Source organism: Eschrichtius robustus, chromosome 16 (genome assembly GCF_028021215.1).
Source record: "Eschrichtius robustus isolate mEscRob2 chromosome 16, mEscRob2.pri, whole genome shotgun sequence".
In the NCBI taxonomy this organism is placed as follows: domain Eukaryota; kingdom Metazoa; phylum Chordata; class Mammalia; order Artiodactyla; family Eschrichtiidae; genus Eschrichtius; species Eschrichtius robustus.
This window is the reverse complement of record NC_090839.1, coordinates 4,502,096-4,516,403: the sequence shown is the minus strand read 5'-3', so window position 1 is coordinate 4,516,403 and position 14,308 is coordinate 4,502,096. Positions and strand designations below refer to the sequence as shown.

Genomic DNA, 14,308 nt, shown 5'->3' with positions numbered 1-14,308 from the left:
AAGTTGCATTCCCCCTTGGTTTCAAAAGGGAAGATTGAGTCAAAGGGGCATGGTTTAATTCAGTTGTGCACCCCAAACAAACCAGTTAAAAAAAAAAAAAAGTTACTGTCGCCTACTGGGGGTGGGGGGACACGACAAAGATGAATTTTATCACCTTTCAGAGGTAAAAGAACTGCGCTGAAGGCAGTTTACGGAAAACAGGCTCTTTATGGAAAATTCTAGAATTTCTTAGACCAAATAATGGGGGGGTGGAGAAAAGGATGACATCACTCATACAAATGGACAGTTTAGGATGCTTTTTAAGCTTTAAAATTCAGAGGGGTGGACTATTAATTTTATGACTGGCTCCTGATGAGTTACTGATATGCACATACATGCTATTAATTAAATAAGTCAGTTCACTTGTCACAAACCAGTTCTGCAATTCTTAATTTCTAAAGCCTTGCCACCAGAGTTGCCATCCGTCAATTAAAACAAAAAACCTGAAATAGGCTTCTTGCTATGATCTTGTAATTTAAAGGAAAATCTTGCATAATTTTCCCCCCTGCAACTTGCTGGGGAGAGCTGCTTCATGAGGCTAGTTAAGCAAAAATAATTTGACCATGTACCCTCTAGATAAATATTTTGATTAAAACTGGACATGGCTCGAATTTTTTAAAAGGATGCAGCAGCCACTGTTTACCTTAGCTCGAGTCCAATAGAAGATAGGACATCCTTGACATAATTCACTTAAAGTTTTATTACTCTGCAGATTGCCCTAAAATTTTTTAATTTTTAGGGAAAGGATTCTCCTCCCTAAGTGAGCCCGTCCGTAATGCAGACGAGGCATTTAAACCAGAACTTCTCTTTTCTATTTTTTCAAAAGAGGAAGCGACATTCCCAGTTTGCCTGCTTTGTAGAGGAAGCCATAGGTAATCTCCGAGGATGTTAAATTTAGCCCGTGAAAGTGACATACAGGGGAATTCTTTATGTGAGTCTAGAAACCTTATTTTTATCTCGTCCAACTGAGCCTCCTTTTTTCTTTTTCCTCGCTGTGGTATTGCAACAAAAGCGGTTTCCTTCTCCACTAGGAATTCCCTGTGAAGTGGGGACATCCGTCCACGAAAGGGTGTTTTGTGTGGTGCAGGGTCTCTCCCTCCTTCCTCCGTAAATGTGCGCTTTGTCAGGGCTGGGCTGAGCTATTACATTTGCCTTAACTGTCCGCAGACTGCTGTGCCGAGTACATCTGCAGAGTAACATGTCATTAATCTGACCTTCAGAAATACAGAGATCAAATGCGGATTTTCCTAACTCAACGCTAACTCTCTATCTTACATTTTTTTTAAAAAAGTGCCATTAACACTGGTTGAGCTAATAAGCTAATCAAGTACAAACCCACGTAGACAGCTTAAGCCATCTTGCCCGTCCCACCTTCAAGGAGGAATTCCTACCATTCATGAAGATTGGGTTTTGGGGGGTGGGGAGGGTTGGTGGTAGTGGGTTTTATTCTATTTTTTGTTGCCTTACGGTCCAGGCACACTTAATTGATGACAGTTTATGGGGAGCAGTTATATAGAAATAAAAACATAGGTAGTTTCCCGACTACAGAAAGGGAGGAAATTAATATCGGCAGCAGGAAATCATGGGCCAAAAGCACCCATGTCTGTGTTCAGATGCAACGTGGTGAAGACTGAGGTCTGGGACAATCAGGGGCCTTATGTGCTGCTGTATTCTCCAAAGAATTGTGAGATAAATCACTGCTTTAGCTCCCTGATGCATGTACATTTAGTGAAAGCACAAGAAAATAATTATCCGTCTCTTACGTACCCGACGGGAGTCCCCAGAGGACTCTGCTAATACTGCAGCGAAGGTGTGGAATTCTTCCCTCTACGGCCTGCAGTCTCAGTAGACATTCCAATTTAGCCAGGAAGGCGACCTAAGAATTAACGGGAGGATGGTGGCCATTTGTTCAGGAATGTAGAGAGGCTGTGTGGGGTTTTTTGTGAAATTGCGGTGCCTTGCAGATTAGGTGAGCTTTCAATCTCTCTTTAAAAGGGGCGGCGAAGAGGACCCGCAGGCTGCAAGGAGCAACAGCGATGGGTAGGCACATTCAAAAACAGAAAAACTTTTTAACACACACACTTGACACACATGAAGATCATACTGGGAAACTGAGGACACAGAGACCCGGGAAGAAAACCAAAATCATTGAAGGGCCATCAGCCATCTTGGTATACGTCTGCAAACAGCACGATTTCTTAACATTTCAGAGCAAGTGAAGTGCAAAACCTTTTTTTTTTTTTTGGCCAACCTTAAAGTATAATTAGATCCAGCTGGGGGAAGGCTATAGATTTCAGCTTTAGATGATCAGTTTAGGGTTTCTCGAGAATTGCTGTTTTTCCATATGGTTTCAGACCCCTCAGCTCACCATTTGAATTGGCTACTTGCTTTTAAAACTGGCTACTTGTTTTTAAAACTACTAAATTCCATCTACCCAGTGGTTGGTCTGATTTTAAAATTTCAGACCTCCGGGGGGAAAAAAATTTTTTTTTTACCTCTATTAAAATACGTGGTGCCGCACTGTCCTTAATTTTGGGAAAAAAAAATTGCTCGGCACGTTGAGGAGGGGAGGTCATTGTTGAGAACGATCTCGAAAAGCCTCTGGTCTTTTTAAAATTGTCAAATTTATTTTAACCCAAGGCACTTTACGTTAGCTAGTGGACAGGAAATTAATGATGGCCTCCATCTTTTTCCATTCATTATCAAATTTTTTTCTTCACTTCCTGCATCCGCGCTGCCCATCACGCGTGCGCGCGCGCACACACACACCCACACACCCCCACATACACGCACACACATGCATGCCAGGTAACCCTCTCTGAGCACTGCTTTGCTTATTCAGCTTGCAGTGGGGGAGCAGCTATTTCTCCTGAGAACATGCAGAGCCGACTGACCTAGCCTAGGGCATCTCAAAGAAATAGCTTCTGTGGCCTGGGAGGGGAGGGGCAAAGGATACTGGGGGGTTGGGACCAAGTAACTGACACATGTTTGTTCATCTGTTTTTTTTAGACAATATTACCCCTAGATGATGGCTTCAATTTCTCATCTTCCCGGCTATGTCCCATCACACTTTGCATGCTGGAATTGCCCGTCTTAGGAACTTCTAATAAGAATACTATTCTGTTGGGGAGGGGGGAGGGGGCCCTACCACCTAACCTCTAAAGATAACAAAAAAAAAAAAAACACCAAAAAAATAAAAAAAAACAAAAAAAGGAATCCCTAATTGACAAAAATGTAGTGTATCAACCATCCAAGGCATCTACATAAAAAGTGATTGACAGTTTACTGTACCAAAAGTTGGCATTTGAGAGCTATAACACATCCTTACTGAGCCACCTACTGTGTACTAGATGCTATGCTAGACCCCTGAACCCTTCTAATACCTACTAACAGCCTGCTCTTCTATCTGTGACTCTGTTCTACAAGTAGAAATAAGTATTAACGTGATAAATAAAAATTATCTGCATGTCTCAGCATTCCCTGTATCTTGCGTCTGTCTTCTGTCTTTTCCCACCAAAGGAAAAAAAGAAAGGCATAAATATAAAAAAGGTATAGAACTTAGTACGACATAGCCTTCCCCTAATACTAGCTGAAGGGGGGAGCGGGGTGGGCAGCTCTTAGAATTCAAACCTAGCATAGAAAGCAGCCCTGATCTGCTTTATATGTGGGGGGGGGGGGGAGGAGAAGCTATAATATCCTAAAAGTACTTCCAGCCCCCATTTTTCAGTCCATCAGAATTCTAGCAATTGATACACAATTTGGCTTTGTTAAGTAGCTCAGAGACATATGAGGAATCTTCTCCGAATGTCACAATCAACGTTAAGTTCATTAAGCGATAGTAAAAATTATGATAAACCTGCCAGCCCCCAGAATCATAGCTCCATCTACAGAGTAACTGCTTCAATGGAGGAATTTTTATGTTTTAGTATTACACGCCCGAATTAGATTTTAGATTTCTATTTTAGCTGTTTTAGACTTGATATACTCCCACACCTATTCACATACGTAGATGAATACTGAACACGTTCTCAAAATATCCGTATTTAAGACTGGAAGTTTTCCAATTATCATACTACTACTTAGACCAAAATATCAAACTGAATGAAAGAATCAGGTTTCTGGAAATAACTTTTCTCTTGCTCTGTGTTCATTTGGGTATTAAATACCCGGACAAATCTAATTTTAACTCTGGTGGGACCATAAAACCAAAGGTTAAACGCTCTCAGTACCATGGAAATGGAGCTTGTTTCTAATGAATGGGAATGGATTTGTCCTATGGGGTTTTGAATTTGAATTCCTGGGTGAACGTTAGGGACAAACACGTGTCCTTTTAAAACTCCAACGTCTTAAATACCTGATTCAGACTGTGGCACCAAGTCTGGACACGATTAGTAATTTTCAGAAACGTACAAAGCAGAATAGTCCCACAGAGGGGTCGGGACAGTCTCCCTTTAAGCCTAGGGTCGTTGCGTTAAGAGTCTGGGGGCTTGGGGCACGGACCCCACTCTCCTGGTTGGCAGCACAGCTCTCATATCCGTGCCTGGAGTTCTCCCGACCATGACGGGGTTCCTGGTACCACCTGTCGCCCCACACCCTCAGCCCCTGATGAGCACAGCATCTCTAAACCAGCTCCGGACTCCGGTGTGAGAGGGGCGGGGTCTCAAAGGCTAGTTTGACCCTGGGGTAGGGATGAAATGCGATGAGATCATTCAGAAAACGAGGGCCCACCCCTCAAACGAATATGCAGAGACTTATTTTGAAAGGATAAAATGGAAGGAAAGGCCAGGTTCTCGAGGGGGCGGGGCTCTTGCAGGCGAGCACGTGACATCCCCCATCCCCCGCCGCCATGGTCCCCCGACCCGAGAGCCGCCTCCCCACGTCCACATGCTGACCTCCCCGCTGGGCTGCACTTTGCTGTTACCCACCCCCCCCCCCCACCCCGCGTGTCCTCTGCATTAATGTCCTGTCGTGTTCTGCCCCTGAGGGGCTACGTGGTTTAATTTCTACCTCCATCCCACGACTCTTGGGCAATTAACCCCGTGAATACGTCAAAAATTGGGACTCTCTTTAAAGAGATTTCTTTTAAAATCCCGGCAAGAAAAACGTAAGCTCTGTGTCCCACTCTGTCTTCCTGCCTCTGTCACTCAGACCCTCCCTCCCTCAGCCTCAGTTCCCTCCTCTGTGAGGACAGCACCTTAGTTCCTCGTGACGGTGCTGTCACATCCCAGGGCCTAATACGCAGTAGATGTGTCATGGCTGTGGGTTCAATACCCCATCCCACCCCCCAAACCAAGAGGTGACGCCTGGGCAGTAGAGTGGCAAGATTTACACCCCGAGCAAGAGGTCCTTAACCCCTATAGAGTGGCAAGATGTACACCCCGAGCAAGAGGTCCTTAACCCCTAGGAACACAAACCCGAGAATGTTCCCTGGCTGTGCCTGTGATGAAGGACAGTGTCTGAAAGACACAGGGGGACAAACAACATCAGGGCACCCCAGAGCCAAAGGGCGTGGTCTTTACCTGTGGTCCCAGGGACCCTGAATGTAGATGGTTCCACATGTACACACAGGCTGTCCCAGGTGCTCAAGTTAAAATCAATAAGCAACAAACGCTAACCTCTACTTAACCGAGGGACATGGGCCACACCGCTTCCCTCCCCCTCCCCCCAATAAGTCCCAGATCATAAAGCCTTCCGGGGGCAGAATCTTATTTTTACCTTATTCACATCGAGGGATCAATCTATATTAACATCATCAACTAGAAATGTCATCCACTGCTGCTGGCTGCAGTGACAGACACACAGTGACTACTGAAATAAACAAAAATAAATAAGCAGGGCCCCAAAGCCCTCAAATCTGTAATTAACACTACCACCTGCATTTCGTCCACTGGTTGTCCATGTGCTAATGCAGTGACTGAGGAAGCCCCGAGGCACACCTTGAACTTTTCCCCCTCCCGAACCCCACCCCCAAAGCAGGGATGCTAGCAAGGGCCAATAGGAACCTTTTCGGAAGTGCTGGTGTGCGGTGTGGGCCTCAAGAAAATGGAAGCACCTCTGAATAGTGATGAGCCAGCCCCCACTTCTGGTACAGTAGCCTTGATCCTTATCTAGATGCCGACTTGGTAATCTGCCCCAATTGGGCGTGTCCTCGGGACACAGTCTGGGAGGTTATCATTTGAAACCACCTTTATTCAGGAACCTCCAACCTCTGCACAGATCTGAACCCACCACTCCTTCAAGAACAGAATACTATTTTAGTTGGAAAATCGTGATTGAAGCGACACTGTGAGTCAGCGTGATGCAATATGATTTTTTTTTTCCTTTTCAACCCCACTGTAGTGAGAAGGCCACCAAAGTGCAGGACATCAAAAACAACCTGAAAGAGGCCATTGAAGTACGTGCCCGGTCCTTTTTGTCGTTCTTTTAGCCTCCCTTTCAGACAGCGCTGTCCCCCTGACCGCTTTGCTCCATCATTTTCAGACCATCGTGGCCGCCATGAGCAACCTGGTGCCCCCCGTGGAGCTGGCCAACCCCGAGAACCAGTTCAGAGTGGACTACATTCTAAGCGTGATGAACGTGCCAGACTTTGATTTCCCTCCCGTAAGCTAAGCCCACGCCCCTTCCCACCCCACACACACCCCCTGGGATGCCCCCCCCCGCACAGGCACACTGCCAGCGAAACCCATTTCTGTGATATTGATAGGGAAAATAATCATTAGAGCTTTGGTCAAGATGGATGAGCGAATTTCTATCACCCCTCGTCAGTCTTGGCTCGCCCGTCCCCGCAAGTAAACATCACAGTTCAGTACTACAATTCTCACTGTATTAGACTGTAAATCTTTATGAGAGAAAAAGTCATGAGTCGTGGCAGCCTTAATTATTCCCTTATACACATCTTGTGACAAACGAAACTGTTAAGTATGGCTCACAAATGCTAATTGTCCAGCTAATCGAAAATATCCTAAGATACCAAGGAATGCAGAAATGAAGTGCCAGCTCTGAGTTTTATAAATGGAAGATATTCTCATTTTAAACAATTTGCCATTTAACCTTTATTAAGGTTCTTCTAAAGTCAGTCCTTGTCTTGGGGCAAATGAAGTCTTTTCTCATTATTCAAAAAAAAGAAAGAAAAGACCTTCACCTAAATAAGTCATAACCCAGGGACTGTCCTCTGTGCACCCTGGCTGGCGTGCAGGACACTGCTTAACAAAGATTTGTCTGCTCCATAAAGAACTATTTTTAGGGAACACAAAATTGCCTGTGGCCCAAGCATATATGTTTTGACCCCTTTGTGGGGGAAGAATAGTTTATAAGAGGGGAACAGGAAACAAGATGGAAAGATGGGCAAGTTTATAAGGCCCAGAAGGAAAAGACTTGTCTACAGCAAAAACAATGACTTATTGTTGCCTTTTGTCAGGCTTTCGTGGGAATTTGTGTTTGTGTATTTTAAATGGGTTTGGCTGCAAGCTTCTCCTAGCAAGGAAGCAGTATTAGTAAGTATGGCTAGGTAACTTCTTTTAAATGGAAAAAAAGTCGAGCAGTAAACACAGCACACATAATGCCAAACACAGACTTTTTCATGAGACGTGATTCTGTATTTCTAATAGGAGAAAAAAGGCAGCCCGTTAAAAATACACCAGGACGGTGACCTTTTAAGGGTCTTCTGTTAGCTGAACTTCACGTTCCTGCCTACTTTTGACCCTTTTCTTGCTGCATTCACATTGCAGAAAAACCTTCTCTTTCCTTGTAAGGGACGAATTGCCCCGATACAATTAAAAATGTTTTTCTGTTCAAATGAAATGTGAATCATGACCTACTGCAATTTAAAACCACGCAGAGGTCATTTGCTCTTTTGATTGACAGGCATTGACGGACAAGGTCAGATTTGCCAGCGACTCCCAACCATAATATTTTTTTCTAAAATTCAAATTTTCCTGGAAGGAAAATTTCGATCCCACCACATCTTCACAAATGAAAACGTCTTGTTTCCACGACATGGAATCATATATTGGCAGCGCCTCCTAATTAGATTATACGTCCTAGATGAGCCGTTGGGTGAAGAAACAAAGTTATTCAATAGTTTACTCTGGCCCCTCCCCCCACTCCCAAAAATATAGGATGACAACTACCCAAGAGCAGTAATTCACCAATCAGAGGACAGCCGGATTCAATTTTTGAATACGTTTAGCACGCCGAAGGTCTTTATGAACGCCCATTCCGTAGTTTGCCCCGAAATTGGGAATAATCACACCCAGGGTTGGTGGCAGAGTGAACTCCGGTCTCACTGACTTGGAGCAGCTCCCGCGTCTAAACCTTCCCTCTCGTGTTCACTTTCAGGAATTCTACGAGCACGCCAAGGCTCTGTGGGAGGACGAGGGGGTGCGTGCCTGCTACGAGCGCTCCAACGAGTACCAGCTCATTGACTGCGCGCAGTAGTGAGTAACGCCGTCTCCACGTCCGCGCACACGGGCACGCGGAGAGAACCTTACAAACCTCGACTCCCACTTTCCAAGTTACTTGTAAATGAGTTCTTTTCATAGGAGCCAGCAGCCAGTTATTCCCACCTGCGGTTAGAAAGTTCTAGTCTGATTCATTTGTTTCATAAAGCCCTTAATTGCACTTTTTAGTGCGGTGACATTATTTTTATACAAACAATTAATGCCTGTTAGAGCAAAATGATAATTACCTGCAATAAAGTGACATTCGTAATGAACTAGCTTGAAGTAATTAACTGAATTGACCTCCGAGCATTTAGGGAGATAGGGCAGCTCTCACACTTTGGATCAGGTAGAAATATTCCATTTGATTGCTGTAATGTAAAAACCTGACAAAGAGGAACAGTGAGGACAAAAATATGCCTCCTCCTCCTTGGTGACTGATAAGTGGCTTTGCTGTTTCTGCTATCAGGTAGGTGACTACAGTAGCTGCCGGAGTCCAGTATTTCTAGTTCATCTAGAGTCGGGTATTGTGTTGAATTCCATTTCCTATCCTTATTTATTCATTCACACTGGGCCTTAACTCAAGGGTGCTCCCCCCATGGGGTCCTCGCTCTGTCCTTTCATGGGCTGTCTTCCAGTGGATGTGATAACACAGCTGGAAAGTTGCCTTTTAAATAGTTTATGACCTTCCTTATCCTGTACATAATATAGCAAATATGTGATGTTCGGAGCCATAAACAATATTTTAAAGATATCGTTTGTTTGCTGATGTTGCACAAATGTACTAAGTGGTCTCAGTTATCATTTTCTCAAGTTGGATTGTCTTTTACGACCGGGGGAAGGGCAAGAGAGATTTGTGATGTTTTAGCCTCTCTCATGTAAGTAACTGAAACTCACGAGCAATTTTGCTATTGAAAATATTAAGTAACCAGGACCAAGGTACCCCGGCTGGCTCACAAAAAGCTAAAATCGCCTTACGTAGGAGCCCCACGCCGGAGGAACTCACTGTGAAAACCACTCGAATAAACAGGAGGGAGGAAGAGGTGACAGCACTCAAACAGCAAACACAAAGCAAGCTCCCCAGAATCCTGTTATAGACACATCACACAGGCTGATGTTAGGGGCTGTGAAACCTATCAATCTATCTTTCCCTGGCCCTGCTTTCCCATCGGAAATGCATTTGATTATTTTCAGTTGTCACACATGTAGCTATTTTGTGATTTAATATACAAGCAAATCTGTATATTTTTTCAAGGAGCAGAAAAACAGTCCATCTGGGCCGGTCCCTGTGACCCTCCCACCCCCACCCCTTCTTCAACAAAGCCCCTGATTTTCTCAAAAGTTTGAGCTTAAAGCTGGAAGTGCTAATTATAGTAACGCAAAACAAATGGAAATCCTGGAATTGTTTGCCTTTTGTATTTTGGATCCAAGTCAGAAGTACAGGTACAAGATTAGGAGGGTTTAACCATCCCAGTTTTGAGCGCTCTGGAAGGGGGGAGGGTGTAACAACTTCATTGATGAACAGTTTAGCCAGTTTGTTTTTTTTTTGAATCTCACACCATTTAAAAGTTGTTTTTTTAAGGCAAAATTCAGTTACTCCTGCAACTTTATCTGAAAATGGCAACATTTGCACAATTTATGGAAAGTTTCAAGGGAACTCCGGGAAATAGAGGACATAGCTTGAATCATATAAAATGTCTTCCCCAGCCCGATGATTAAAGTAGCCCTGCCTTTGCAGTGACCAACGTGTTTCTGGTTTAACGGCCTTTATGTTAAAGTTGAGCTCCTGGTACCTTGCCCGTTCCTTAAGGTGCCTATTTTTATTTGTTGAGCTGGGGTTTGGCTGGCCTTACTCCAGATGTCTCTCTCACAAGATTTGGTGCTGATGATCTATTTATAGAACTGTGGTTCTGTTGCCATGGCAACGTGCTGCAGGCCAGGGCGGCTGGGGAGCTATTTCTGGCCCGGTGCTGTAATGTAAGACTGATTGGGCAAGTCGGTATATCCTCTAAGCCAGACTAACTTTAAACTGGTAAAAAGGAAGGAGGGGGGGTGGGGAAACCTTATAGAATTTCTTTAAATAGACTTTTCTCTCTTTGTGATTTTTTTCTGATTAGCCCACTTTACAACAATCCAGACCCCTGCCCCCAAAAAAGCTGGTTTTAATACTAACTTTCCACAGTAATTAAATTAGTCCAGTCTTTTAGGAGTTATTTTTCCTAACAGTGTATCTAGTCAGGCAACACAAGTAAGATACTTTTTACTTTGGGAACAGTTATGGCTGTGGAGCGGGAGATAGAAAACACTGCTTTCCCCTCTGAAGCTTTCGCATCACTAATGACGGCCCCTGAGACCGCGGCCGCCCCTCCACTGTACCTGCTCCCTGCCCAGATAAGGGCCCCTAACCTGGATGGCCCTGAGGTTTTTTGAAAACTCAAAGTTTAATATCTGGACTGTTCTATTTCATGGGCCAAGTAGAACGGAAGGGAACTTTGTGTCTGTTTCCTGTTCACTGTGGTAAGGGCCAAAAGGGCCCCTTCTTAAAAGTAGAAGGAAGGGATACCCTTTCTGAGTAACTCAATCTTATTTTCATTAGTCCCTTGGGGAAAAAAATCCTTGTTCCTTTTAAGTGTGCCATCTTTTTCATTTTTTTAAAAAAACTGCGTGACATGGAAGGGTACAATTTTCAAACTACTTGCCGTTTTAGTCAAAGCCAAACAATTTGAAAATCTGAATTTTTTACTCAGTCTTTATCAAATGGCACAAAATCAGATAGACCTGATTTTGGGCCCTCAGCTAATTGACATGCACAGAACCAGCCTTTTAAAATTAAAGCAAGACCAGAGCTCTGCACTGGCCTGTGCTGTACCTGTAGGCCAGGGGTCTTGAGAGCCCACCCCTAGTTCCTGGTTCCTAGACCTACTGGTCAGCCAGGTACATTTATCTTAAATTCTGTTTGCTCTAACCTTTTCTAAGGCATAAGCTTGGACCCATAATGAACACAAGCAAAGTCCCCATTGACTTAATGCCAGGTAACTGTGGGGTGATCATTTCCATTTAGCTGGACTTGGCAGAGAGGCAGGAATAGTGGGCAAAGTGGCATGAGTGTGTGGTCACCCCTGTGCATCTTTCTTTTCCTCCCAGCTTCCTGGACAAGATTGACGTCATCAAGCAGGCTGACTATGTGCCCAGCGACCAGGTATGCACACGGTCTCACAAGCAGAGGACGTGGAGCCCTCTTTCCAACCTAGTCAAGACTTTTGCTCCAGATTGCCAATTATTAATAATGTTTTGGTTGGTTTGGGTGAGATCCCTTGACCTAAGATTTTGTTTTAGGACCTGCTGCGCTGCCGCGTCCTGACTTCTGGAATCTTTGAGACCAAGTTCCAGGTGGATAAAGTCAACTTCCAGTAAGTAAATGGTTCCCTTTAAAAAAAGAAAAAAAGAGAGCGAGAGAGATTTCTTGACGTTCCCTCTGGCAGGGAGAACGGTGGACCAGTGTTGGCCCTTGGAGTGACCAGGTGTCATTTCTCTCCTGCAGCATGTTTGACGTGGGCGGCCAGCGTGATGAACGCCGCAAATGGATCCAGTGCTTCAATGGTACGGAAGCCATGGGCTTCTCTGCTCTTTAAGGACATTCTGGTTTTTTCATCGTTGAGGATCATTTTCTCTTCTAACATGCACTGCTTTTGCTTTCTTGTGCCGAAGATGTGACTGCCATCATCTTCGTGGTTGCCAGCAGCAGCTACAACATGGTCATCCGGGAAGACAACCAGACCAACCGCCTGCAGGAGGCCCTGAACCTCTTCAAGAGCATCTGGAACAACAGGTTTGTGCGGTGACCCCCTGGTCTCCTCCCCACTGATCTCAAGGCCCTGTATTTGCATGGCTAATAGAAAAGAATCCTGTGCAAGTTCTTGGGCAAGCATCTCAAACCCCTTGCAGAAAGAATGCTTTCTTTTCCTGGGCATTAAACCTGTGTCTCTCTTTCTTAGATGGCTGCGCACCATCTCTGTGATTCTGTTCCTCAACAAGCAAGATCTGCTTGCTGAGAAAGTCCTTGCTGGAAAATCGAAGATTGAGGACTACTTTCCAGAATTTGCTCGCTACACTACTCCTGAGGATGGTATGTGTGGCCTTCTGCAGTTGATTAGTGCCCCTTGGTCCTATGGGGTGTCTTGCATATGTTAAAATTTTCCCTTCTGGATTTTAAAAATGAACGTCCTCTAAGAATGGAACCCCCCCCTCCCCCAACCACCACCACACTATAAGGGATCTGTAGGGGGAGCCAAAGAACCTTATTTTAATCACTTAAGTAACAAAATATTTATATTCTTTGCAGCGACTCCCGAGCCTGGAGAGGACCCACGTGTGACCCGGGCCAAGTACTTCATTCGAGATGAATTTCTGGTGAGTAGAGACTGTCTTTCGTTCCCTCTCTCTGCTTGTTCTCTTATTCTTAGGGGTGTAAGTTTCCTTAATTCTAAATTTGGGGATCAAACCATCCATTTCCTCAGTGTTATTTCACCAATAGCCGGTATGAATCTTAGCCTTTGTGCCCTTCAACTTGGGTTTGTTTTCACATAACATCAATGACTGGTGGGCAGTCCTTGGTAGATGACCCCACTGCTGACACGGGGAGTTACTGGAGAGGCGGCACTGACCGAGTTTCCCTCTGTGCCCACAGAGAATCAGCACTGCTAGTGGAGACGGGCGCCACTATTGCTACCCTCACTTCACCTGCGCTGTGGACACAGAGAACATTCGCCGTGTGTTCAACGACTGCCGTGACATCATCCAGCGCATGCACCTCCGTCAGTATGAGCTGCTCTAAGAAGGGAACTTCCAAATTTAATTAAGGCCTTAAGCACAATTAATGAAAAGTGAAACGTAATTGTACACGCAGTTGATCACCCACCATAGGGCATGATTAACAAAGCAACCTTTCCTTTCCCTCAAGTGATTTTGCGAAACCCCCTTTACCCTTCAGCTTGCTTAAATATTCCAAATTTAGAAAGCTTAAGGCGGCCTACAGAAAAAGATAAAGGAAAAAAAGGCCACAAACGTTCCCTCTCTCTTTAAGTAAGTAAAATAACAGCAGCAAACAGAAATAAAGAAATAACAGAATAAATGACATAAATGAAACAAATGAAATAAATATTGTGTTGTGCAGCATTAAAAAAAATCAAAATAAAAATTAAATGTGAGCAAAGGATGTGACTCCAGTGAATTATTTGTGGTTTCAAGCAGACACCCATTGTTCAGGATTTTGACTGCATCAAAAGTTGGGAGGCCCCCGTGTTGAGGTGACAAGGCCCCAAGGTTATAAGTGGGTATAAAATATTGCCACTCTATGTTTTTGTTGACCTAATCTTGGGTTTCTGAAAACAATTTGCAGACAATACAAAATGTCCATCCTGTCCTCCTCTCAAACCCATGCCCCATAGAAAGCCACTAAGCCCCATCAAAAAAGTTCTAGGGCTTCCCTGGTGGCGCAGTGGTTGAGAATCTGCCTGCCAATGCAGGGGACACGGGTTCGAGCCCTGGTCTGGGAAGATCCCACATGCCGCGGAGCAACTGGGCCCGTGAGCCACAATTACTGAGCCTGCGCGTCTGGAGCCTGTGCTCCGCAACAAGAGAGGCCGCGATAGTGAGACGCCCGCGCACCGTGATGAAGAGTGGCCCCCGCTTGCCACAACTAGAGAAAGCCCTCGCACAGAAACGAAGACCCAACACAGCCATAAATTAATTAATTAATTAAAAAAAAAAAAAGTTCTATACTTTGATCACTGCTGCCCTATCCAAAGAGTCTACCAACTTATACCCTTCTA

General features: G+C 44.6%; 1 protein-coding gene across 9 annotated transcripts in view; it reads left to right on the top strand.

The window, feature by feature from the left end:
* The window catches only part of GNAS (GNAS complex locus), a 54,856-nt gene extending 41,166 nt beyond the window's left edge, over window positions 1-13,690 (top strand). For 3 of the 9 annotated variants that reach the window (XM_068524329.1, XM_068524335.1, XM_068524331.1), the window contains exons 3-13: window positions 2,035-2,079; window positions 6,379-6,433; window positions 6,520-6,639; window positions 8,377-8,474; window positions 11,622-11,676; window positions 11,814-11,887; window positions 12,019-12,077; window positions 12,186-12,306; window positions 12,473-12,603; window positions 12,820-12,887; window positions 13,165-13,690. In XM_068524329.1, the coding sequence (XP_068380430.1) occupies window positions 2,035-2,079; window positions 6,379-6,433; window positions 6,520-6,639; window positions 8,377-8,474; window positions 11,622-11,676; window positions 11,814-11,887; window positions 12,019-12,077; window positions 12,186-12,306; window positions 12,473-12,603; window positions 12,820-12,887; window positions 13,165-13,311 (973 nt within the window). In that variant the 3' untranslated portion in view covers window positions 13,312-13,690. Of the gene's footprint in view, window positions 1-2,034; window positions 2,080-6,375; window positions 6,434-6,519; window positions 6,640-8,376; window positions 8,475-11,621; window positions 11,677-11,813; window positions 11,888-12,018; window positions 12,078-12,185; window positions 12,307-12,472; window positions 12,604-12,819; window positions 12,888-13,164 lie in introns of all 9 variants that reach the window. The other 6 variants (XM_068524334.1, XM_068524330.1, XM_068524337.1 and 3 more) reach the window with 3 other exon arrangements.
* The last annotated feature ends 618 nt before the right edge of the window (window positions 13,691-14,308 follow it).